The sequence below is a fragment of the Miscanthus floridulus genome, chromosome 7 (genome assembly GCF_019320115.1).
Source record: "Miscanthus floridulus cultivar M001 chromosome 7, ASM1932011v1, whole genome shotgun sequence".
In the NCBI taxonomy this organism is placed as follows: Eukaryota; Viridiplantae; Streptophyta; class Magnoliopsida; order Poales; family Poaceae; genus Miscanthus; species Miscanthus floridulus.
Window position 1 is genome coordinate 95,650,068 of NC_089586.1, and position 27,029 is coordinate 95,677,096.

Consider the following 27,029-nt stretch of genomic DNA (forward strand, 5'->3'; position numbering starts at 1 on the left):
AGAGGAGAGGGGGTTCGCTCGATGAGGCAGGCATGTGGGCAGTTGTGTCCCCAAAAGAAGAAAGGAGGGAGGGGGAAGGGGGGTCTGGTACAGGGACAAGGCATGGGGTCGAGAGCCGACCGGATGCCGAGGAAAAGAGAAACGCACAATGCACGAAGACGGTGAGCGTGGCATGATGCTGTGGCCACGTGAGAACAGGGTGCTAAAGGGCCTGACACAAACAGTGTTCGTAGGACCCACAGTGAAAACCCAGCATGCGTAGTGCAGTCAAACTAAACACAGGATTTGGGACATGACGTCCACTCAGGCTTTTACAATCACTCTCGACTATCCACGACTAACTTTTCTTACTACTCTTCTTTTTCTTTCCCTTCCTTGACCACACCTATCGTTCATGTAACTAGGACCATGTCGTACGTTCTTCCTCCAAAACCACGTTCTCTTGCTTACCTTGAGAGACTAATATTTCATCAACCCGTTGTGGATTTCCCGTTTGAACACCCGAATATTTTCAAGGAATCTTTTGTATCAAAAGCAGTATGGCAGTGTAACTTGGTAAAGGTACTTGGTCAACAACCACGATACCAGCGTATGCCGAGCAGCGTCACCATGTGGCAACTATTCCATAGGGGCCCTCGGTTTCATCGTAGCATCATAAGCTATTAACTAGGCAACTACTATCAATTTACATGCAATGAAGGCGGTGGGTCATAGACCATAGAATAAGAGGAGTATTGCAAGGGAAGATTCAAACAAGGGTTCCCTTCACAACAAGGGACAAGGAATTCAAATCCAATGACAGATTTGATTTAAAGAGAGTCAAGTGTTCTGCTAGAACATCCACAATTAGTCAATACCGTGTCCTATGTTATCCAATCACGGCTGGTTTGCTGGCATCCGAATGGTAATTTCTCTTGTAACCCACTTTACATCATCTTCGAAGACCTAAGCACATCTCATGAAACTTAAGGGTATATGGACGCAATAAACACAGCGAAAATAAACAAATGCACATTCCAATGGACTTATATAGGTACAACATACAGACATTCACTCTCCTATTCTCAATCCATCATTCACCTTCCCTATGGTCAGACTACCTCAACAAATACGGACGAAAAACAACGGCAAGAGTACAATACTAGAGAACCGTGATGAAAGGCATTAGTACTACGGGTACAGCATTCCAAGGCAACTAATCTACTCTGGACCAAGCATCTTCATTCTTGGGCTCGATGGATTCTTCTACCGCCCTAGCTATGGATCTGCCTCCTCTCTGGGTAGTGGCTGAGTGAGAGGAATCAAGGGTTCTACTTCTGACACTTCTAAGGGTGGAGGTGCTGGTAGTACTGCAACACCGGTTCTCCTTCTTTCTAGTAGGTGGACAGGGATCCCCTCCAAGATCGAGGAATCCTACCTTTCAGCAGCTAGCGTCCTTCGCTTGACCCTAGTGACAAGGAAGGCCTCCCCCAAGTGATGGACATACCGATCTTCAGCCTCCTTTAAGGCTTCCGATATGGTAGTCTTCTGACTCTCAGCGGCTGCCGCACTGGCATGTGCTTCGGCCAGTTACACCTGGAGCATCCTAGAGAAGATCTTGGCTTCCTTGGCTCACCGGAGGCACGTCCTTAGCTCCAAGGCTTGATGATAATACTGCTCATCCAGAGCAAGTAGGTACGTGGTCAGGTGCACCATGGTAGGACTATCTTCTTGTGCATCCCGCCCTTGCAAAGCCTCCATGCGAGCCCTCCATGCCCGTCGATTCTTGTCCAAAGGTGGAAAGAACCTCATGGGAGTACGGGCAATGGCTCTTTATAGATCTGGCAAAGGTACCGCAAGGCTTTATGGGCCACAACCTGGTAGATGTCATTGAAGCGAAACCTGATTGTGGTCATATTCTAGGCTTTAGTGAGGTCAGGGAACTCTTCACTGGTCCCGATGTAGATGGTAACCTCACACTGCTCGGTGCCATGCTTCTCATACTCATGGCCCTCATACTTGGGACAATCTTTGACTTTGAGCTTTTGCAGGGTGGCATATGTAGGATTCTAGAAAAACCCTCAACGTTCAGGTAGTAACTACTAACCCAAACTCTTGCCATTCCTGGTGATGGGGGCAAGGAAGGACCGAGCGAAAAGCTTGCTCAAAAGAAAAGCTAGACGAGCTAAAGTGCACCAAATGATGGTACCAATGGCTAAGCTAGGCTCTACTTATAAAGGCAGAGCGTTCAGTGGTCCTGGCGTAGTCCACCCACGGTTCTAGCGTGGGATCGCTACGAATGAATCAACCATTTTTTTTCACACGTTCGAGGTGAGCTATGTCCGAGGCCATTACTGACTAGTATGATGGTAGGGCAAGTATCCGAAAAGAGCACAAAAAAGAGTATGGGGAGACGTGGGTCACGACCGGCGTGAACCATGGGCGAACGCGGAGCATGAAGCCACAGTGCAGAAATAACTCCAGAACAGGAACGAGTCAGTTGTGCACAATACGACACGCATGACACCTATGGATGGTGTATCCACAAGCAATACAGGCACTACAATGCATAAATAGGATATGCATGAATGCACGTCCTATACCTCCTTCCACTGTTGCTAACATATAGTACAACCGTTATCAGATTTTTGGCACATTATTCTCTCCCTATAGCTGGTCGATACTATCGAACTATGCTCGGGGTTAGTGTACATGTAGAAAAATTGATTAAGCCTACCTAAGTCAGCAGAGTGCCATCTATCCTGGATACATAACCATAGTAATAGGGCTACTTATATAGCTTCTCATAAAAACATCCTATTCTTTGAAAAGAATTTGTTATCAAATTTTATTTTAGAAAAGGTTTTCGAAGCCTTATTTCCTTATTTATGCTCTGATACCACCTGTGGCAGAACCGCATACTCTAATGCCTTCTAAGAGTGCTTGTCTTCCATTAGACACTAAGCACTCAAGAAAGAACACCAAATTACACAGTTTCGTCAAGCACACCCTAAGGGAGAACTCGAAAATCCATATTTTTTCATCAGGATCACAAATGAGAGAATAAAGCTTACATCATTATTAACTCATTTCTTATATCACTTTATATGCGGCATTAGAGTATAATATTTATTATTTATAATAGCGGAACATGAACATGTTATCAGAGGTATGAACAATTTAATTTAACAGCGGAATATAAACTTGTGAACAGAGTTACAGTGGAATTAAACATCTATTTATGACATGATGAAGTATTGATATATATAAACTATGACAATAGATTATAAAACTTTCATTTATAAAAATATTTCGTAAGTGTTATAAATAAAGACTATAATCATAGCGTAAAGGAATCCTCTCTAAGCCCACTAGGAGAGATCCACACAAAATGGTTAGCTCTAGCATCCACCTGTCACATGCAATAGGGAGAAATAAAACCCTAAGTACTCAATTGTACTCAGCAAGACTTACCCGACAGGAGGAAAGAAAAGACTCTAAGGATATGCAAGGCTATCTGGCTTGTAGGTTTATTGCATCTACAGGAAGCATTACTAAGCGTGCGTCCTTATATTCGATTTTATTAGCAGTCATCATTAGTTCATTAACTAACCATTCTATGTAAGCACCAGTGCTACTTTCAAGCAAGTGGTAAGCAATCAGAATTATTTTACCATCTTTATCTTCTAGTTTTTACTATAGTGCTAGAGTATAGACAAGTCGTACCGGATTGCCCGATGATTCGCAAATCAATGTGCTCAGCTGGGCACCCCGAAAACACACGCCCCACTTGTACCTTGGGCACAAGCAGGACCAACCCACTACCCTCCTATCACGAGGTCCAGGTCCCCGTCCAAACTGGGACTCCAAGCCCCTACCCCTGAGTCCCGGACTCAGTGTGGTGCAAGGACCTCCACCCAAAAACTACCTTGACAGTCGGTCCAAAAAGAGCCGGAACCCATAACAAGAGAGTAACAAGTCTTCCCTACGCCCATACCCAAGTATATGCTCAGAATAATAAGTCTGTGACCTGCCTAGAACCCAATGCAACGGTCGGTCCTTAACCGACACAGACAGGGAAAATAGTGTAACCAAGCTATATCTCATTGGCCACAGGACACAACCTCTTACACCCACCAATACCCAAACCATATTCCTGCCCGATCACCATTTTTTCTTTCCATCATTTATATTTTTCAAGTGATAATAATACAGTAATATATTTTCTATCTCTCACGAGTGATAGGCAATCACTTGACTTCTACCGGAGTCCTGTAGCATAGTAATCTACATGATGCTATTATATTAGTAAGACTCATAGGATAAAGATTTATATATGCAAGTGGGTTTCATTCAACTCCTTAAAACTTAATATACAAATATAATTTAAAGTGTAGAAAAGTAGGAGTTATGCACCGGAGCTTGCCTAGGTAAGATATAATCAAAAGTTAGCATTCCATCTTTGTGTCCTGATCCCTGGCACCATCTTTTTAGCTACTCCAGTTGATACCATCGATCCACCATCGTTCCTATTATGATATGCAATGCGATGCAGAGATGATACAATAGTTAATTAACCAGGCACAACAACTCTTAGAATAGAGCACATGCTATGAACTAACAAGATAGCTCTAATGACTAACGTACTAATCTTCGTATCAACATCATCGAGAAAGGTGTCATTTCCCAATAAGTGCTTTAGTTATACAAACCCAAGTTATTTCGTTATTCCGTTCTATCGAGTTAATCTTTATTCGACATAGGGCATCATTACCTATCTAGCAAACTAATTATTGTGGAGTTAATATTAGTAATTTACTGTAAATTTTTTAGAGTCAACACTATCACCGATTTATCACGTAAATTCATACAAGTTCACATTTTTAACAATACTAAGCATTTTTAAATAATTAGAGCAACCCTAAAAACAGCACCAACTAGATGAACCAATTACGCTAATAGATAGATCATGATTTTAGGAACTCAACGAAATTTGTTCCATAATTTTTGGACTCCTAAATGATTTTATATTTAAATAACAAAATTAGTTCAGAATTTATATTAGGAAATCTTTCCTAATTCCTTGAAAAAAGAAAAGAACACTGCGGCCCAAATGGCCCACGGCGAGCGCGGCTCCAGCGCGACCCACGACCGATGAGTCGGCTTGGCCCGTAGGCGCACAGCGCGAGGCCCAGGCGGGGGGGGGGTGCGGCCAGAGGCCCAGGCGCGGCGACCGCAGGTCGGCCCAGCGCGCGGGCGTGAGTGGCCTAGCAAGCCGGTCCACGCGCGGCCTACCCAAACCAGCTTGGCGGTTATGCAAAAACGTCCCTACGCTTCTATCTATTTAGTATTCTACTATTCACGTGAGTCACAGTTTTTACACCTAACCCCCAAAAAACTTCTAATTACACATTCTCACCTTCTCCTTCCTACGGTGAAGCAGAGGAGCAGAGGATGGTGGCTCCAACCGACCAAATCCCGACCATCCTACGCACCCACCGGTGGTAGGGAGACAGCGTGGGGCAGCGGCGGTCCTAGACACGCATGGGTGTGGCCAAAGCTCTCCCCACCGTGGCCCGCAAAGACGCGGTCGTGCGCAGCGGCGGGTGCGACGGCCGACAGCTTGCGGCGATGGTGCTGCAGGGCATAGTGGCTGGCGAGGCCGGGCTCCCAGGCATCGGGTGGATAAGGCGCACCCCGGCTAGACCTTGCTCGTGCCGGGGCAGGGCGCAGCGGCCTAGCCACATGCGAGCAGCACAGCAAAGGCCTGAGCAGGGGCCGCGGTGTTTTCCGGTGACGTGATGGCGAGGCTACGACGTCCATGGCGTCCGTAACGCGAAGGCAAGGCGGCAGCTGCACAACGGCCAGAGCTCATGTGACAGCCGGGCAGTGAGGCGGTGCGGAGCTCGACACGGTCCGAGGCGGTGGCGCAGCCACGATGGGGACGCGGCGTGGGGCAGCGCGGCGGCTCGGGTGCGCTTGCGCGTGTGGAGGCCGGCGATGGGAGCGACCATAGGTGCTTGCAGGAAGAGCAACGCCGTGGAGCAGTAGGTCCAATGTGGGTCCGAGAGCGCACGTGCGGTGCCAGGCGATGGCGGCGCAGTTAGGGCTGGTGCTCGCGCAAAGCAGCATGCGATGGGAGCGGTTCGTGGAGCGGAGAAGGCGCTTGAGAGGGAGGGAAAGCAAGGAGCGACTCGGCAATCTTCCTATAGGGCATTCCCAAGCATGACCGCGAGAAAGCAAGCTTACATGGCCTACTATGCTCGTCCAGTATAGCAGGAGTACCCAGTAGAGAAGAGACACGTAGAGGCAAGCAAGCAGAGAAAAAGAAAGAGCAAACAGCGACTCGACAACGCGGTGCAACGCAAATAAATTAGATGACTGACTCCGAGCGGGTGAAACACACCATGTTGTCTAGCGAACAGGATAGCAGTGAGGTGTCCTGTCACCCCAGAAGCTGGAACCGATGGCCACTACGCTACGACTGTGAAGCAGCACGGATGTATGATGGGGTAGATGGATTTAAGAGGCGAGGAATGCGCCACGATCACCAACGGCGACGTCCCAGTGGCGGCAAGACCCTACGCGTAGCCCACGTCCCGACGCGGCTAACCAAAATGAGATTAGGTCACGGTAGCGGTAGCGGAATAGCCCGCTGAGAAGCGGCGTCGGCAGCGCGGCCGCAGAGGCGAGACTGGCAACGAGGTCAGCGCGCAGCAAGGCAGCGACAAGTCTAGGTGTGCACACATGCGTCTATTAGTGCGTTGTGTACGTACATGTGTTTTACCAAAATATATAAATAATAATGTAATTGCAAATATGTCATTATTTCTTTATCACTAACATCCATACACCATGCATATATTTATTATATGTTTAAACGTATACTTATCTATAGAGATACACTCGAGAAGAAATAAGTTTGTACACTACTTTAATTAATATAGCAACATGCTTACCAAAACTAAATACGTGAGTGTATGTATACCTATATATATCTCTATCGGTTTACTAATTTAGACAATTAGCAACGCCTAGGCACAAAAAAAAATTCAACAAAGCTCGAATTCAAATTTGATTCAAAAGCTATATATATATATCGTTCTATTTAATAATGTATTTTATTTCATTCTATTTTTGAGTTCTCTGCTACTCTAATCTTGCTCTACTTTATTACTAACAAGTTAATAATTATAGGTTTAGTTCTAAGGGGCTCATGTAACACTGGAGGTGTTACACATATCCCCTCTTCCGTACAATTACTTACCTCACGTTCAAGTCATCTAAGAACTTAGCTTGACCATCATAAGATTCCCACTTGCATTTTCTAACGCTATGTTCAAACGAAAAATTAGATCACACGTCTTTACAGAAGAATAAGATACGACTTCATGTTTTGCACAACAATAACCAATCTCATCATAGTCAATCATATGGCCACACTAATGGTCAATTTTAAGCTCTGAAGGGACTAGACCGTAGTTGGCTTTAACACCACATTCACACGTCACAGGAGGTGCTTTGATGATTATCCTTTCTTTTTTCTTTTTCATTGCTTTTGGCGGCTCCGACCAATGATTCTTAGGACCATAGAACCACTTCTTGAAATGACACTTCGCAAATCTATACGTCTAAAAGAGGAGACATTAGTACATGCACACATAGAGCTAATAATTTAAACAAATACACTTTCCACTTACTTCATGCTTGTTGGGACACATAAACTCCAATGTATTCTTAGGGTTTATCATAGCTCGATCTTCGCAATCGCACAGAGGAAATTTCTCGAGTCGTCTAACTACGGCTAAGTGCTTCTCCTTAGCTGTCATTGGCGGGGGGTTAGGGGGAGGTGGAACCCACCACTCGAAGTGCTCACGTGGGTGTCTCCCTCTCCACCAATAGTCGAAAAGAAGGTACTTTGGATTAAACTTGTATGGACCATCGATCTATTGAAAGAAAAAACACGTTAGCCCTACACAACAAGATTCCAAAAAATATTAGTAACCTACTAACACAAATGAAGAAAAAAGGTACGGAAATATTACTTACATTAAAACAACTGTATGTGTAGAAGCAACGCGCCGCTGTGTCCGGATGTCTCAATTGAAACACGTCGCCCAAGAAACCATAGTCACAGTTAGGGATAGAGATGTCAAGAGGGATGAGGGCATCTTTGCTACACACGTCGGAGTATAATTCTCTAGGACGACCCTGTTTTCACCATAACTGCTTCTGATACATGTCTTGCATCTAACAAAACGGTTGTAATTAAACACCAATAAAAAGATGCTGATTATATTAAACAAAAATAAATACTAAAGCAAACTAAAGATGAACCATTTACATTACAACTAACCCTAATGCCATCAATAAAAAACTAACCCTAATCCACCAATGAACAACTCACTCAGCAAAGGAAACAAAGTTAGTATACCACAATAAACATACATTTGAGGCCTAGAATCAATTAAGGTCTTGTTTAGTTTTTTACTCTAAAGTTTACTTCTTATCCTATCGAATGTTTGGAAATATGTATGGAGTATTAAATATAAACTAAAAAAATAACTAATTGCATAATTTGCGACTAATTTGCGAGACGAATCTTTTAAGCCTAATTAATCTATGATTTGATAATGTGGTGCTACAGTAACACACGTGCTAATGATGGATTAATTAGGCTTAATAAATTCGTCTCCCGGATTACTGACGGATTCTGTAATTTGTTTTTTATTAGTATGCGAACACCCTATACGACACCCTCATGTGACACTCTAAAACTTTACACTCTGAATTTAAACAAGGCCTAAGACATAGTTGCCTCAAATGACATCAACCAACCAATCAAAACCTACTATCCAAAACAAAAACAACAAATGCAACCGAATCTAACTAGATAAAATGAAAGAGGTCAAGAAGGACCACCTTGGGGAAGCATCCAAAACCTCGTTTTGGCCTCCCTATACCTGCATTTAGGGTTTATGGTTCGTGGGAATAGAGGGACACGAAAGAATGCACCAAGGAAAGGAGAGAATGGAGGATGAAGGAAGAAAGGGGCCGCGACGCGGCCTTTTGTGCCCAGACTTCGGCGTTGAATCGTGCCGCGCCGAGGTATGTGGTTCAGCGTTAACCCACGTCGAGCTCTGTGGGCCCCAGTGCCACGGTAAATACTACGATCGGAGTCGGCGCTGATGTGGCGGTACCTCGGCGTCAACTGACACTGCACCGAGCTACAGACCACGGCGTTGTGTCCTAACACGACGAGTGTTTAGTCTATTTTCAGAAAATATTTCACCGGGGGTTATATGAAAAAAAAAATGTTTTAAAAAGGGACCAAAATAAAAAAAAAATTCACAGGCCAAACCAAACCAAACCAAACCATTTCTTTCCCTTAAACCCTAGCCAAAACCCCTCCTGCTTCCCCGCTCGCCGCCCGCCGCCATGTCGATGGCGGTGGCCTCCTCCCTCCGCTCCCTGGCGCGCCGCCGACCCCGCCTACGCTTGCCCGCTGCGCCGCTCGTCGTCCCCGGCGGCCGGGCGGCATTACTCTCCGGCGCGGCCGAGGAGGCGGCGCCGCTGGAAGCGGCGGCGGCGGCGGCGCCTGCCCCGGGTCGGAAGGTGCTGGAGAGCTTCCGGGAGGAGTTCGAGATCGGGGGGCGCTCCATCGCCTTCGAGACGGGAAAGATGGCGCGCTTCGCCAACGGCTCCGTGGTGATCTCCATGGAAGACACCCACGTCCTCTCAACCGTCGCCGCCGCCAAGTCCTCTGAGCCCGTTCGGGACTTCCTCCCACTAACTGTACGGATAACCTCCTGTATTTTTTCTTTTAATGTGATCGTTATGTGAGTTTGTGGAGAGCTTTGAGTTCTACAAGGAATGCCCAATTCATGTACCGCAACTTATGAATCTTGCAATTTGATATGGTTCTATACTGCCGTAATTTACCCCCATTCCATGCTCACATTTTAGCTTTCGAGGTTTTATATTGAATTTGGTTCACATTTCACAAGCCTGTTTTATATTGCAGATTAATAACTGTTCTTAACTGTGCAAATAGGGGCCCAACTGGCTTTTTTTTTAATATTAATGAAACTAAAAACTGATGCTAGTTGTCAATTCGATGCATATTGAGTTTGAAATGATTGCAAAACTGCAAAAGCCCCATCTGGTTATGTGGTCAACTAGCTGTGTCGTGTATGGTGTGTTATTTATTATGATTCTAAATTATAAAAATACTGAATGTTAGGATGTCATTGTCCAAGAAAGAAAATGATCTTTTGTGTTACATTCAAAATGGAAAATTGAAGTTTTATTTGTCCTTGCATTTTTAATTGAACATTCGTTCTGTATCTTGTGAGTACTATTTTCGTGTTTCTTTGCCTCAGCAAAGTTTTTTGTTTCTGGGTGGCTGTAGGTTGACTATCAAGAGAAACAATATGCTCAAGGTGTTATCCCCACAACATATATGCGCAGGGAAGGTGCTCCTAAGGAAAGAGAACTCCTGTGTGGGCGTATAATTGATCGACCAATAAGACCATTGTTTCCTCCTGGCTTTTACCATGAAGTTCAGGTATTCTTCTCATGATGCGTCAAATTCTCAAAGTTGGCTAAACCATCAGAACTCATAGCTAACATTATATCCTGCTTTTTTAGATCATGGTAAATGTTCTTTCATCAGATGGAAAGCAAGATCCAGATGTAATGGCTGCAAATGCCTCTTCAGCTGCACTAATGCTATCTGACATTCCTTGGAATGGGCCGATTGGAGTAATACGTGTAGGGAGAATTAATGGGACTTTCGTCTTAAATCCTACAGTGGATGAGGTAAATTGGATCGGTTTACTGACATAGGAATCATTGTGTTCTACCCTGAGTTGTGCATGTATTGTTTCCATGATATTGTACATTTATACTGCTTGTGGACTTGATATTTCTCACCATTTCATAGCATATCTGAACGTCTCAATTATTTTTGACCATGTATATTCTACACTACTAGAAATTTGTCTGGTTGACTCATATTTTGTGTATGTTGTACGGTGCTTTGCAGCTAGGTTTGAGTGATCTCAATCTTGTTTATGCATGTTCACGGGATAAAACTTTAATGATAGATGTACAAGCTCGTGAAATAACTGAGAGGGATCTTCAGGCAGGAATGAAGCTTGCACACTCTGAGGTATTTTCTTTTGTCTTCTGCTTCTTGATATATTGGATGCGTATTCTCATGTGTTCGTTATTATGCTCAGGCAATTAAATGTATCGACCCTCAAATAAGGTTGGCTAAGCGAACTGGCAAAGAGAAGAAAGAATACAAGATATCACTGATTTCAGATACATCCTATGAGAAAATTAGAACATTCTCAGAAGCACCCATTGAGGAAGTCTTCACTGATTCATCATATGGCAAGGTCAAGAGAAGCCAAAATATTCAGTGTTGATCATTTCTTTACACACACATTTGTTTTAGGGCCACCAGCAAATGCCTTGAAGTCTTCAGGGCGTGAACTTATTGGATGTTTTCATTTCAGTTTCAACGGGGGGAAGCTTTAGAAAAGATCACACAATCTGTGAAGGCAAAGCTTGAGGAAGAAAATGATGAGGACAGCTTGAAGTTTCTTCATAAGGCAGTTGACACAGTGAGAAAACAGGTAGCCCACATTAATTTCTTCGGCCAAATTTGGCAAGGAAAACAAATAGCTTTGAGCATAAAATAAATGCATGGATATAATGTTAGTCTAAATTATTCCGCCATGATTTCTGAAGATACTGCTATCCATTAGTTATGGGAATTTCTGAATATCTGTGCAATTTGTTTATGGTTCTTAATAGACTGAGATCTGCATCTCCCAACTATACTTGACACAATGACACCACTTGATGCCACTTCATTCATTGGCTCATTGCTATAATCTTATTAAATCACCTGTGCTACTGTGTCTTGACACTGGCTTGGTGTCCGATTGTGCAGGTTATACGTAAAAGAATAATTGAAGAGGGACTTAGAGTAGATGGTAGACAACTTGATGAAGTGAGACCATTGCATTGTGAATCCAACACATATCCAGTATTACATGGGTCTGCCCTGTTTTCTCGTGGAGACACACAGGTGCGCTCTATCGCTTGCTCTCTCTCTACAGTGCACAGTACGAAATGCTACAAGTATACAACCACACATTCACATAGTATTATTTGTCTGAATTTGGATGGACTTAACGAAATGTTGACTTGGAGAAGGCTTATGACAAGATACCAAGAAATGTTATGTGGTGGTCTTAGGACAAACATAAAGTCCCATCAAAGTACGTGACCCTCATCAAGGACATGTACAACAATGTTGTGACTAGTGTTCGAATAAACGATGGTAACAGAGATTACTTCCCGATTAAAATTGGACTTCATCAAGGGTCAGCCTTAAGCCCGTATCTCTTTGCCTTGGTAATGGATGAGGTTACCGGGAACATACAAGGGGATATCTCTTGGTGTATGTTGTTCGCTGATGATGTAGTGTTAGTGGACGAAAGCCAGGCAGGAGTAAATAGAAAACTAGAGTTATGGCGGCAGACCCTTGAGTCTAAAGATTTTAGATTGAGCAGAACTAAAACCGAATACATGAGATGCGACTTTGGCGGAGTTGTATATGAGGAGGGAGATGTGAGTTTGGAAGGTCAAGTAGTGCCTAAGAAGGATACCGTTCGGTATCTGGGATCGATGTTATAGAGGGATGGAGATATTGAAGCGGACGTTAGCCATAAAATCAAAGTAGGGTGGATCAAGTGGCGACAAGCTTCTGGCATTCTCTATGATAAGAGGGTACTACAAAAGCTAAAAGGCAAGTTCTATAGAACGGCGATTAGATCGGCTATGTTGTATGGAGCAGAATGTTGGCCTACAAAGATTCGACATGTTCAACAATTGAGTGTTGCAGAAATACGTATGTTGCGATGGATTTGCGGTCACAGAAGAATGGACCGAGTTCGGAACGATGATATACGTGATCGCCTAGAGGTAGCACCAATTGAAGAAAAGCTTGTCCAACATCGGTTTGGCCATGTCCAAAGGAGACCTCCAGAGACACCAGTACATTGTGGAGTCCTACAACAACAACAACAAAGCCTTTAAGTCCCAAATAAGTTAGGGTAGGCCTGGTTGTGGAGGCCTAAGCCAAGCTAATAATATGAAGGGCGGGCCTGGTGCAAGCGGTAGAGTCTTACCGCCTGTGACCGAAATGTCCCGGGTTCGAGTCGCGGTCTCCTTGCATTGCACAGGCGAGGGTAAGGCTTGCCACTGACACCCTTCCCCAGACCCCGCACAGAGCGGGAGCTCTCTGCACTGGGTACGCCCTTTTTAGGTAGAGGAAGACCGAAATTGATATGGGGGGAGGCAATAAAAAGAGATTTGAAAGCTTGGGATATACCTAGAGATCTATGTTTGAATAGGAGTACTTGGAAAGCAGCTATTGAAGTGCCTGAACCGTGACTTGGGGCTCTTGGTGGGTTTCAACTTTAGCCTACCCCAACTTGCTTGGGACTGAAAGGCTATGTTGTTGTTGTTTTTTGTTGTTATTGTAGATATATACCCATGCAAATAACCAGTACTATGGTTGTAGGTTCTTTGTACAGTTACCCTTGGTGCTCCTGGCGATGCTCAGCGGCTGGATTCAATTGTTGGCCCTCCAACAAAACGTTTCATGCTTCACTATAGCTTTCCCCCATTTTCAATAAATGAAGTTGCCAAGCGTGGAGGCCTGAATCGACGAGAAGTTGGACATGGTAGCACTTTTTTTTCCATATGCTAAATGAATTGTCCTGAAATCTAGTTAAATGGATTTCTTGTATCCTCACCTAGTTTGGTTCATATAGAGGCTTACCAACGTGATGGAATTAGCCTTACAATGGTACCTGTGATAGTCTACTAGTATTATCCTAGCATATAAAAGCTTGGGAACTATCAAATAGTGGATGAAAGCTTGACAATTTGCTGTTGTTTGGGCATGCATGGAGTACTATGATACGCTGGATGCCATTTTCCCCTTCAGTTCTTCTAGATTTAATCCTGTCCTGATTTAGATTTGGATGAAGCAAAATGAAAACCAATATTGCAGCCATTTATTTTATACCATTGTGTAGGCACTCTTGCGGAGAAAGCATTGCTTGCTGTGCTTCCTGCAGAAAGTGATTTTCCATACACCGTTCGGGTAAATTCAGAAGTCATGGCATCGGATGGTTCAACATCAATGGCATCAGTATGTGGAGGTATACCACAAACCATTTTTCTCTTATAATGGTGCTATTCTTATAAAACTCCATCTTTCAGTTGTGGCTTGGAGATGCGTTTTGTGAGAGCTATGCTATTTATTGATATTTCTCTATGGCCTACAGTTTTTTTGTTTTGTGGAACTTAACTCTAGGTTGGCAACATGGTGTGATTCTTTCATTTGCAAGACTATGTACTTCACTGTGATAAGAAATAGATTGACTGTCTAGTTTTATCCTTCTAGCATAACGAAACTTGTTTTTTGCACCACCTTTGTCATTTCTGACATACACGCAGCGATAATATGCTTTATATAAGATAATTTATATAGTTTTTATTCATTTCGTATAGGTTCTTGGGTTGATGCGTGAATTTTAATGTAAACTACCTTTTCATTGTTACTGTGGTATCCTTGAACAGCTAGTAAATTATTATTTTGTGTTCTTTAATGTTCTGCTATTCGAAATGGTGACTCGCAGGAAGTATGGCCTTAATGGATGCTGGGATACCTGTAAGAGAACATGTTGCTGGAGTTTCAGTGGGTCTTGTAAGTCAAGTGGACCCAGCTACTGGAGAAATTTCTAATTATCGCATATTAACGGATATTCTGGTGAGTGTTTTGCTGCACTTCATTCAAAGATTTTTCAGTCAATTGTATTTGTTGTTTCCACAAATGGAAATATATTGATCCTTTAAGTGAACATGATAATCAATATTTTTCAGGGCCTTGAGGATCACTTGGGTGACATGGACTTCAAAATTGCAGGAACAAGGAAAGGTATTACTGCTATTCAGCTGGATATAAAACCTGCTGGAATACCATTGGACATAATATGTGAAAGTTTAGAGCCTGCACGTAAGGCTCGAAATCAAATCCTTGACCGCATGGACCAGGAAATAAGTACTGCACGTGCTATTAACGATGGAAGTTCCCCTCGATTAGGTTTGTTGATGTACTTGCTTTGTTGTTTTTGTTTCTAGCATGATATGATTAAGGTTTGAACTGACCCTCCATTTGCAGCTACACTGAGCTTCAGCAGCGATTCTCTTAGGAAATTGCTTTTCCACAGGAAAAAAATTGAGCAAGAAACAGGTACCAAGCTGTCTACATACCTGCCTTTTGTTCATGGTCTTTCTTTGTCCTCTGGTTTAGGAGCAACTAATTTCATTTGATAAGATGTTTATTGATAGTTTGGTCATTACTTGTTGTACTAAAAATCATGCTAATGAGTGATGAACTAGAGGTGTTTTTTTTCCGAAAAGAAGTGTTTTCGTGAATCTAAAAGCAAATTTGTGAGTAAAATATAAACATATATTTCAATAGCTCAGACAGATGAAGGGAGAAAGCCAGTGGGTATCTGTGATGACAACATTAGTTCATCTTCTAGCATTAGGTGATTACATGGTTATGTACTTCAATAGGACTTCATATGCACTGGAAAACATGGTTGAGATGGTTTCATTTTGTTTTTAAGGTGTGGCCTTTTGTTTTTTGTGCATTAGCTATCTACTCATGTGGGTTATGGGTTTGCATTTCTGTGAAAATCACTGAGAATATTAACATGGTTCATCACTAGTTTCCTTTTAGTTTTTTCTTTGAGGGGTTGTACAGTAGTAGGGAAAAGCCCTACTATGGCAAAATATATGAATATATAAAGAGTAGGCAAAGCTGTACAAAAAAACCATCAAGGGTATACTAGGAAACTCTACAACAGGCTGTTTAGCCAATTGAAGAGGCTGTCTAAGAGCGGTCTTCAATCTGTCAAAATGTAGTTTCCTTTTAGTTGACTTGTATATTTAAATGGTTGAACATTTTTCATATAATTATGCTGGGTTATATTTTGTTAGCTACTGGGTGTTGTAGTTAATCTCTCTCTTCCATTTTCTTAGGTGCACGAGTATCAGTCAGTGATGGTACGGTCACTATTGTTGCTAAAACTCAAGAAATTATGGATAAAGCTATTGAGAAGGTACAAGTGCCTATGACACCTAATCATGAGAGCCTCAATAGTAATTTCTTAATCATTAATGTACACATGATGTCAGTTTGTGCTGGTTAGAATGTCAAAAGTGCAAGTGCTTCGGAGGAAAAAATAATATTCATTTAACGAATTCTTAACTTTTCTTCGCTGTAGATTGAGTTCCTCGTGGGACGTGAAATTGAAGTTGGTCGTACATACAAAGGAATTGTTTCCTCAATTAAGGAGTTTGGCGCTTTTGTGGAGTTCAATGGTGGACAGCAAGGCTTACTTCACATTTCAGAGTTGTCACATGAACCGGTATTTCTCTTGAAATTCTGTAATAGAGGGATTGAGGTTGAATAGGGTTCATGCTCTATTTACTAAGATTGTTCCGAATGATATCTGGAAATAGATTGTCAGTACTATCTCCCAGTACATTTTAGTCTACATTTGTTGGTTTCTTGTTAAAGGCAGTTGAATATTTGTTCGCAAATAGTTTAAAGTTTCCTTTGTAGAGCTACAGGCCGAATTTTTGTTGTGTCTTGCATTATATTGAGTGAGAGTCCGTTTTATCAACCCCATTATAACTTATTAGATTGAATACTAACATACCAGCTTTTCACCAGTTTTTAATTACTATATATTTTTTCTATTTTCTTTGTGCAGGTAGCGAAAGTCTCAGATGTTGTAACTGTTGGCCAATCTCTCTCTCTGAGATGTATTGGACAGGATGTGCGGGGTAACATTAAACTTTCACTTAAAGCAACCTTACCCCAACCACGTAGCAAGAAGGATTTGAAAAGTAAGGATCCTTTGCCAAGTCAAGTTAGCGGTTGGGCTGCTGTAGAGAACGTGAGTAGTGTGGATGCTGATGCTGAGCCATCCAGTACCGAACATGAAAATGGCACAACTGAGGAGGCACCTGCGTTTTCGGCTCCTTCAGTTATAATTCGAAGTGCTGCTGACTGTGATGCTCAAGATTATGCAAATGGTCCTAAGAAGCGGGCAAAGGCTGCAAAGTCATCTCCTAGACCATATAAACCAGCTAGCGAATGTCATGAGGTTAGGAAAGCTACTGCTAAGAAAGCCACAGGTGCTACTACCAAGAAAACTAAGAAAGTAAAGATTGAGGAATCTGGAAGTAATGGACTGCAAACCAGTGGTTCAGATGTTCCAGAACAGACTGCTGACAACACTTTGGACCTGAATCAGAGTCCCACGAACTTCCAATCTGGGGCAATGAAGTTGGGTGATGTAGTTACAGCAAAGGTCTACCAGATTCGAGCCTTTGGACTAGTACTTGAGTTGAGTGATGGTGCGCGTGGAATGCATAAATTTGAGGTAACTTCGTACAAACTCTTGTGGAAAAAAAAAACCCGTCTTTTTTGTTCATACTGCTATTAGCAACACAGTTTTTTCATCCCTGTACTCCACCCTTTCAATGGCCACACTATATTAGTAGATTCTTAACCCTTGCATCCCTTCCCCCAATACTCCCAATGAAATTGGTAACTGAAATTCTGGAGCATCTGTTGCAGGCAAATGGCCAAAAGGAATTTGAAGTTGGACAGGAACTACTAGTGAAATGTTCTAGTTTCAACGCTAAGGGGATTCCTGTATTCTCATTGCTGGACTAGTAATGCCACCGTTTGGGTAGTCGACAAGGGCCTTTCGCTGGAGGATTTACGGTGTTAGAGACACATGTATACGTGTAACAGCCTAGCAGCTAATCAATCAACTAGAGCAACACAGGGCTAGCAAAGTTTTGTTCTTTCCCCGTGGTTGAGCATTGTTCTGAAACATGCAACCATGAATAGAATGGAGGTAAAATTAGGTCCATGACATGTAAGTGTAGAGCGCACGGGACTGTGTACGAACCATCCGACCCGAACCTGCTGCAGCAATTGTATATTATTAGGATTACGTTACTTATCTATCTATTGGAAATAATATAGACGATGAATATCATTCTTTGTAAGACGCACTAAGCAGTGTCCCCAACTCGGTCACAGCCTCACAGGAATCCAGTTCCAGTTTGTGGTTTCTTTACCAGAGAATGTTCAGCTGTACCTTTATTTTTTCTTTTGGTGTCATGAACTCATGATCGTATGATTCCATCACAGGTACGAGTTAAACCTTGACAGAACTGCAGGCGGCTGTTCACAAAATTAGATTGTCAATTTTTTTAGTTTTGAAAAGTTAGTAGGAGCACTGCTATATTTAAGGAGAAGTGTAGAATGCGGGCTCAGATTACATTGCAGTATTACAGTCCCGTTCGGCTTACCTTATAATCCTTTTAGTCGGAACCATGTTTTTTTTTCACAACAATTCAGTCAGGACAGTGTTTTTCAGTCAATTCAGTTAAGTTTTAGCAAACCGAACGGGCCCTACATAGGGGAACTTTGAAAACCCAGATGAAAGTGGCCTCAGCTAGAATATCCATGGCTTGCCCACACGCCGCTCTTCTGATTGCTAGTTTGCTACCCAACAGTATAGTTTTCCAAACGGGCGGCACTGGCACTAGCACTACACGGCACGACACTATCAGGCACGGTGTCACTGCCGTGCCGTGTAGTACCACCGTGCCCAGACTCTGGCTCAGGCACGGCACTAAAGCCCTCAGATAGTGCCGTGTCGTGCCACAGGACACGGCAGCCCAGTGGACTAGTGCCGTGCCTTGGCACTAAAACCACATCACCACTTCAACAGATCAGAATAAAAAAAATAGTTTAAAAACAAACTTGAAATCTGATGAATTTGAAATCACAAAGAAGAAAATACAAGACAGAGATAACAAAATACCAAATTAAAGGAGCTATGCAATGGCTGCCTCATTAAAAACATGTCTAGGTAAAATACACCCTTGTGAAAAACCCTAGACATGAAAAAAGAGTGCAACCAGCTCCATAAGTTCAATTGTTCATTACATCAACAACTAAAGGTCCAAAGCATCCAAGTCTTAAGATTACAGAACCATTACATAAATGACTAATCAAGATAAAGTTGTTCAAATGTCTCCTCGAGCTCCTTATCCTCCACCATATGTTGTAGCCTTGTCTCTGTAGCTTCCCAGTCCTTGATGCATGTGAGTGCCTCCACAGTTTCAGGGTTCATCCTCCGCCGCCAGTCTTCAATGATCCTGCCAGTGGTACTAAAAGTAGCTTCAGAAGAAATGATAGAAACAGGCACACTGAAAACATTTCTAGCAAGGGTAGAAAGAACTGGATATGTTAGTTTATGCTGATGCCACCAGTTCAAGATGTTGAAGTCATCATCCATCTGTCTAACTGTGTCACAGTCCAGATAAGCTGAAAGTTCAGAACCAGTGTTAGATGAACTTGCTGCGTGTAACAAAGTAGTAGCAGGAATAGTCCTGGACATATCAAGATTAGGAGGAAGAGAAGAACAATCAGCTCCAAGCAAACCACCACCACCATCATCATCATCATCATATATTTCAGCCCAAGCTGTTCTTTTCTTACCAGATAGGCTTGGAGGGTCAGGCCTTTTCGTCCTAACAGAGCCATACAAATCATCATACTTATGATACAGTTTGAAAAGAAGAGTTCTAGTTTCCACCATCTTATTAGAATAATCAGCATCAGTAAGCAAATTTAACTTCTTAAGAACTTTGTTAAAACCTTTAATTTTAGCTCTGGGATTCAAGATAAATGCAATGCAGTAAAGTTCAGGTATGGTTCTCCAATATTTATTGTACTTATCAATCATAGGTTGGACAACAGTTCTAATATGCTCATCATTTTGATACCTATGCAGGTGTATAGCAATCTTAACAATATGATGAACCATAAGTGGGGCAGTAGGATAGTACACACCAGACAAAGCAACTGTTAAGTCATAAAACAGTTCAAGGAATTCCAGTATTTTAGTTGTCATAGCCCAATGCTCATGAGTCAAAAGAAAGGGGTCGCCTCTTTTTCTAGGATAATTAGACCAGATACCGAAGGTAATAGCAACAGATGAAATGACATTACTCTTCAAATCATCAATCAAACGATCACGCTTTTCATTGAAGTACTTAAAAAGATCTCTAGCTATAGTTTGCTTAGAAACATTTGTGTACCTAGGGTTATGAGCAGTTTTTATGTAATCTTCCCAGGCCTCAGTTTCCCCAAGACGGAGGGGAAGATCTAACCTAGCAAGCAAACGAACAAGCTGAACACGAGCAACCTCAGCTGAATACTCCCAATTACGCATAGTACCGTCCTTATTGAAAGTAATGTGGGACTGAGCCATGTGACATTTCTCACGCTTCTTAGGGCAAGAGTCTTGATGAAGGAGAAGGTGGCCAGTCCCAAATCTAGAGTACGCAGAATACTCCTTACGGCAGTGAAGACACCGAGCGCCATACCTGACAACCTTACCATTTACCTTCTTGGTGAGCTTCTCGAAATCTTCCCAGCATACTGAGGTAGAAGGACGGTTAGGCCTGCTGCTGGAGCCGTCATCAGCAGCGGCGTTGTCCTGGACGGCGCCGTCGGTGTTGGGGGCGTCAGTGTCATCGACGGGAAGTGGGTCAGCAGCAGTACGGCCGTAGAGTTCCTCGGCAGCACGACGACCGAAGAGCTCCTCGGCATCCCCAGCGACATCGTCCTCGTCGTCTCCGGTCATCCCGCAGAGGCGCAGCTCATCGTTGATGGTAATGGAGAGACCGATGTCCTCCTGCTCGTCCGACATCTCGTCGTCGCCAGCCTCCGGTCCCTCAACGCCAACACCTACCAAAATCAAAAACAACAAGAACACCTAGGGTTAATAGAAGATCATGAAGAAATCAAGAAGAAGAACAAAAACGAACAGATCTAGGGTTACGGCTCACCTCTCTTGACGGAGCACTAGAGACAACGGCGACGACGACGTCGTGGAGACCCGATACCTTGGTACCTCAACGCATCAGAGCGGAGCCCCAATGATGCCGGACTCCGCGCGAGGTCGATGAGAGCGACGAGACAGAGACGAAGACGAACGGTGGTGGATCTCGACGAGAAAGCTACATCGACGGTCAGGGAGAAGGAAGAGTGGTGTAGAAGGCCGTGCCGTGTGCCCGTGCCAGCAACCGCCGCCTTAACCAGCCACCGGACGACGGGAAGAAGAGAAGAGAGCGGCTAGGGTTTCAGTCGATGGGAGAGCTCGATGCAGCCATGCGGCTAGAATGGGGACGGAATGAGCTAGGGTTTGAAAAGGCGGGGAGCCAGGAGCGGCGGCTGGCTTATAAAGCCGTCCCACCCGACCCCTAGATCCAACGGTCAGCAGGCGGGGGGCTCCATCCAACAGCTCGAGGCCGTGCCGCCCCCGTGCCGGCCGTTGAAGCGGGCCGTGCCCGTGCCGTGCCATCGTGCTGGCATCGCGGCCCAGGCACGGGCTCAGGGCTGTGCCATGCTTGGCACGGGCACGGTAGCTACCGGGCTGGGCCGTTTTCGTACCGGGCCAATTCGTACCGTGCTCATGTCGGGACAGCGGGCTTGGCTCGTTTGGAAAACTTTACCCAACAGGTCCACACCCAACACATTTGCATATCATGTCAATTATGTGAGACATTCCGGCGATTTGCCTGGATGTGATGCGTAATTTATCTGATTTTTTTTTAAAAAAATATGTGAGACATTCGTTGGATCATTGGATGGTCCATTGCGACGGCGATATGTGCGGCTATGGGCATAATAGAAGGGAAAAAAAAGAAAAAGAAAGTGCGAGAACGAACAGAAGATGACGATAACAACAGGTGAGTGGACACGGATGCTTGAGAACCCGGACTAGCACCGTATCACTGCACGGCCGCGCAAAAATGTGCAGCGCCACAAATGCATTCCCCGTGCCCGTGCGTAATCGTAGCAGAGGATGGCTAGCTAGACACAGCGATGCCGATGAGCAACACCGGCCGGAGGCGGAGGAGCACGAGGTCCGTAGCCCCTTCGCGGACCACCTCTCCGTCGCCTTCTGGCCGCCGAGAACCGCAGCCGCCGTCCCGGCTTCCCCAGTGGAAGTTCTCCCAGGTCCTCGGCGAACTGCCGCCCGCCGCCGAAGCCCACCGCGACGGCGCTCCCCGTCCCCAGGATGACGACGGTATCTATCAATTAATGTCTGCAAACTCAAACCTCAGAGCTAGCCGCCGCATTTTTGTTGGTTGCTGGACTGATCGGTGCTTTCGCACTCGTGCTTCAGCGGACGAAATCTCGGCCGTCGAGTTCGACGGCCGCGGCGAGTACCTGGCCGCCGGTGACAACGCCGGGCGCGTCATCCTCTTCCGGATGACCGACGACGACGACGGCGACGGCGTAAGCGTCCCTGCTCTCCCGGTGCTAATTCGTACGCGCTTGTTGCGGCCACGGGGTGACTGACTGACGCGGGGTTTCTGTACTACGTACGTCTGCAGGCGCGGCCTCGCGCGGAGCTTGAGCGCGCCGACCGTGCCGGAGCTCCGCCGCCGAGGTACAGCTACGCGACGGAGTTCCAGAGCCACGAGCCGGAGGTGAGCCTGCCACCGATCGTATTGTTGTTTTAGTTTCAGACGAGCAGGGTGATCGAAGCGTATATCCTAGCTAGTGCACGCATTCATTCTCTGTTGTTGACCTTGATTCCTGCCGGAGTGCCGGTGCAGTTTGACGTGATGCACAGCTTGGAGATCAGCGAGAAGATTAAGAGGGTGAGGTGGTGCGCGCGGCCCAATAGCTCCCTGCTCATGCTCGCCGCCAATGACCGTACGGTCAAGCTCTGGAAGGTATTACCGAATGACTGTAACATATGACCCGTGTCCATGCGAAATGGATTGAGTATAACGGATCCTGTAGCTCCAGGACAGGTCTCCGAATACAACAAGGCGCCGAAGAAAGGGAACGATCGGTCGCGTTGGGGGGGCACCACGGTGGCGTTCTCTGAAAGAACCCTATTATTCTGAATCTGAATGGGCAGCCACGAAGCCGAGGGGTTCGTCTGGAGACCCTGACGAACGTCCTGAAAAGGTTTACTCGATCTCTGCAGCTAGCATTGCTGGTCGATCGCAATGTTCGATCTGCCGATCGAGCTCAGTTAATTTGATCGATGTGCTAGCACTATGTTTACGACTTTGTTGATTGTTTGCTGTCGTGTGTGATTTTATGGCCAGGGAGGTGATGTCGGAGATGGGTACTCTGCGAAATGCCGGAGAGTCTTCGGTCGCGCTCACGAGTTCAACATCCACTCCATCTCGAATAACTGGTTGGCTAGCTTTGTTTAATCGCTGGTTCATTCTGCCTGAAACCCTGCTGATTCTATTCTTGGCAAAGCGATCAAGGTTATTGCTTGTTAATGTACAGCGACGGGGAGACGTTCGTGTCCGCGGATGACGTGAGGATCAACCTGTGGCACCTGGAGGTGACGAGCCAGTGCTTCAACATCGTGGACACGAAGCCCGCGGACATGGAGGATCTCGTAGGTGATTTCGTTATTTTTTTCTTACTACACCCAAGTACTATACTAGTAGCAAATATGTCTAGTTTGTGAAAGGCAACTTAACCGTAAGCAAGCACTGGCACTTACACGTCTGAGTGTTGGTTGGGTGATGAAGCAGAGGTGATCACCACGGCCGAGTTCCACCCGTCGTCCTGCAGCCTGTTGGCCTACGGCAGCTCCAGCGGCCTCGTCCGGCTGGTCGACCTGCGTCGATCGGCGCTGTGCGACTACAGCGTGAGAATGTGGGTGACTTCTGCACTCCTCTTCTTGCAAAGCCTGAAAATATCAGTTCGCTTATGCTTGTTTTTTTTTTAATTGAACTGTCGCTTACTGAACAGATTCCAGGACCGCGAGAACCGCCCTCAGCCCAGCACATTTTTCACTGAGATCATATCTTGCACCACCGATCTAAAGTTCACAGGCGACGGAAAATACCTTTTAACTCGCGACTACATGAACCTCAAGGTATTACTCCATTTGTGCCAAGTACCAACTATGCAGCCTCACTCACTGTGTTGCAGCTCTGGGACCTGCGCGTGGAAACCTCACCCGTCGCAACATACAAAGTGCACGAGTTCCTTCGCCCAAAGGTACGTTCACAACTTATCCTAGTAGCATACTATACTCCTATCCGGGTCAAATCTATCCAGATTTCAGAACCACCTTTTGGTAGCATCAAAGAAAAGATGACAATTTTCAGAAAAAAAAATGTTGCTTGTCTGCTGGTGCTGCAGCTGTCGGAGCTGTACACCGACGACTACATTTTCGACAGGTTCAGCTGCTGCGCCAGCAAGGACGGGGCCTACTTCGCTACTGGATCTTACAGGTTTCTACTACTGAAACGCATCAACACCAGTCTATGGTGGTGATCGGTCTTGGACACTCACCTTTTTTTTCCTTATGGTTCTTATGATGAGCAGCAATACCTTCAAAGTTTTCTCCCGTGCTGCTGCGCAGACTAGCGGCACTACGTTGGAAGCTAGCACCAACCCTTACAGGTACATTGCATCGAAGATTACTGCTGTTTTTTTCTCCTCATTTCGAGACAACAATCTAGCGTGCTGTTTATATGAACAAGATCAAACTCCAAAAGTTTTTTATGCCATACCGAGTTATTATATGGGCATATGGCTATGGTTTGCTGCCAAATAACATCAAACTCCAAAGGTCCAAAGTCCATGACTTATGAATACAGTTTTGGCGACTACTGAACCTTGCACTTTGACCACAGGATACAATTACAAGCTCCTACAAAGATTCCAGCGCTGCTCGGCAATTTCTCTCTTGGAGTTAATAGAAAAGGTTAGGGAAGATCTATTTGCCAAGTTTTTCATGTGTGCTTTGAGGCTTTGAGCTCCTCATAGCGTGCTCTGGAAAATCTCGTCGCGCAGGTCAGGATGGTCCGAGGTCAGACGGCAAGGAGGAAGTTGCATGCAACATGGCATCAAAGGTGAAGCATCTAGCATGGCACCCGGCAGAAAACTTCATAGTTTGTGCAGCCAATAACAGCTTGTACATGTACCATACATAAGCACACTCCAGTCATGTGTACAGAGTACAAACCACAGAATAGCATTTGTACCTAAAATGATGCCAGAAAAGAAGATGCTTTTCCATGTTACAGTGCATGTCATGAGCAGGATATTGAACTGACTGTACATTGTTCAGGATCTTCAGATCATAGAAAGGAAAAGATACTCTTGCACCGAACAAAAGGGTCACCTCCTTGACTGTCCTTTCTGCTCCTCAATATATCCTTGCAATATTCCTGAATATCGAAGGGTTGACCTGCAACTCCGACTTGCTTTGTGCATTGAACAGCCTGGAAGCACGGAAGGGGAATGCTGATGCAGGATTTCCTCTTCTTAGATGGGCTGTCACGTTGAGCTGCAAATTGGGGGAGTTTTCAACTGGAGTTCCTGTTTTGAAAGGATTTTCACCTGGATTTCCTTTCTTTAAAGGATACTCAACTGGAAGACTAATAAGGATCTTGCTTTTCTCCAGTGGGCTATCCTTTCCGCCCACAAACGGTGGAGAGCTTTCATCTGGAGTTGTCAGCATCTTGCTCTTCTCGGATGAGCTGACACGCCTAGCTGCAAATTGCAGAGAGTTTCCAGCTGGAGTTCTGATCAGGATCTTGTTTTTCTCCAGTGGGCTATCTTTTTCACGCTCGAACCGCAGAGAGCTTTTGGCTGGTGTCGTGCTCAGCATCTTGCATTCCTCAGATGGGCTATCCATTTTTCCAAAAAGCATGCGGCTCTTTTCTGGCTTCTACCCAGGATTCCATGAACCTAGGCTCAACAGGATCAGAATCTATTGTGGTGGCCTCACCCACATGCAGAGAACCATGCTCTACTCCAAACTGGTCCCTTGATATCTTCATCTTCTTCAGTATACGAGGTTCATAAGAGCTATCCATGGATTTTGATAGCATCAGAGTGGGAAAGTCTTTGGATTTCTTGCCTACGTGATCGAAAATTGTGTTGTCTTTTCGCAAAAAAAGAAAAGAAAATAAAAGAAAATTGTGTTGTCTGTGGCACCTTTGCATTCTGCCTCTGCTGGTCCACGAGCTGATGCAGCTTGCACATGTAAGCAAGATAATGCAAATTTCAGCTAGCTAATAATAAATTTCCAGATTTCAATTGAAGAAGCATAGATGAAGCATAAAGTGCATATAACAGTATACTGTTTGCAGCATTGTCTTACCTCCATACTCTTCTTCAGGCAGTAGTTCAAAGCTTGGGACCTTCCTATAATCATGAAAATAGCACGTTACAAAAATACTGACCAAGGTTCAGAAAACATGACTTGAGTACAAAGTTTTTTTCTGGAACAAAAACGGCAGGAGCTCTGCCATTCAATTATAAGAGAAAAGAGTGTTCAAAACACATATTACAAGTTGATCCCAAAGACCAAAGGATCTAGTAACAAATCCCCCAAGAAAATAATCTAGGGACCAAAACCATCCAGTACAAAGTTGTGTTGTATGCTGATCTGACACATGCTAAAGGTTGGATAATCCCTAGTCTGATCGGTATTTCAGGTTATGCTGGTGGATGGCAATCAATTCATATACTATTGTCCAACCAAAAAAAAAGATTAAGCACTCACAGTGAAGCCAAGTTGTTAAATTTTCTGGTTCTCAGTGCATTATCAGCTTTCTCAAGAGCACTGATAGCAGCAGCAGCATCTTCTATGACATAAACCTCTTTGGAAAGAGGGCTCTGTTCAGTGTGAGAATGAGATCGGCTTGTTCGAGTTGTCCTGGAGCTAACCAAACAAATCTCGAAGGGAGATTGTACGCAGTTTCAAGCTTATCTATTGCATGCTCTTTGGTCACATACTTAACCACAACCTCCACTGAGTACACATAACCACATACTTAACCACAAG

At 44.5% G+C, this 27,029-nt stretch overlaps 1 protein-coding gene and 1 pseudogene across 1 annotated transcript; both read left to right on the top strand.

Moving 5' to 3' along the window:
- Positions 1 to 9,354: 9,354 nt before the first annotated feature.
- Positions 9,355 to 18,218, top strand: LOC136463874 (polyribonucleotide nucleotidyltransferase 2, mitochondrial-like). Its single transcript, XM_066462846.1, has 16 exons — positions 9,355 to 9,774; positions 10,391 to 10,546; positions 10,630 to 10,800; positions 11,027 to 11,152; positions 11,223 to 11,384; positions 11,505 to 11,624; positions 11,945 to 12,082; positions 13,583 to 13,745; positions 14,103 to 14,228; positions 14,709 to 14,839; positions 14,953 to 15,172; positions 15,251 to 15,322; positions 16,120 to 16,199; positions 16,365 to 16,508; positions 16,857 to 17,531; positions 17,729 to 18,218. The coding sequence occupies exons 1-16, from the start codon at positions 9,418 to 9,420 to the stop codon at positions 17,825 to 17,827; spliced, it is 2,940 nt and encodes a 979-aa protein (XP_066318943.1). The 5' UTR covers positions 9,355 to 9,417; the 3' UTR covers positions 17,828 to 18,218.
- Positions 18,219 to 21,930: 3,712 nt separating this feature from the next.
- On the top strand, positions 21,931 to 25,252 carry LOC136467360 (serine/threonine protein phosphatase 2A 55 kDa regulatory subunit B beta isoform-like; annotated as a pseudogene).
- Positions 25,253 to 27,029: the final 1,777 nt, after the last annotated feature.

Bases quoted from the DNA above. Each gene is read 5' to 3' on its own strand.
- LOC136463874 (XM_066462846.1), top strand. From the start codon at position 9,418: ATGTCGATGGCGGTGGCCTCCTCCCTCCGCTCCCTGGCGCGCCGCCGA. The intron at 13,746-14,102 runs GTAGCACTTTTT...ACCATTGTGTAG, and splicing joins TCGACGAGAAGTTGGACATG to GCACTCTTGCGGAGAAAGCA. The intron at 14,840-14,952 runs GTGAGTGTTTTG...AATATTTTTCAG, and splicing joins GCATATTAACGGATATTCTG to GGCCTTGAGGATCACTTGGG.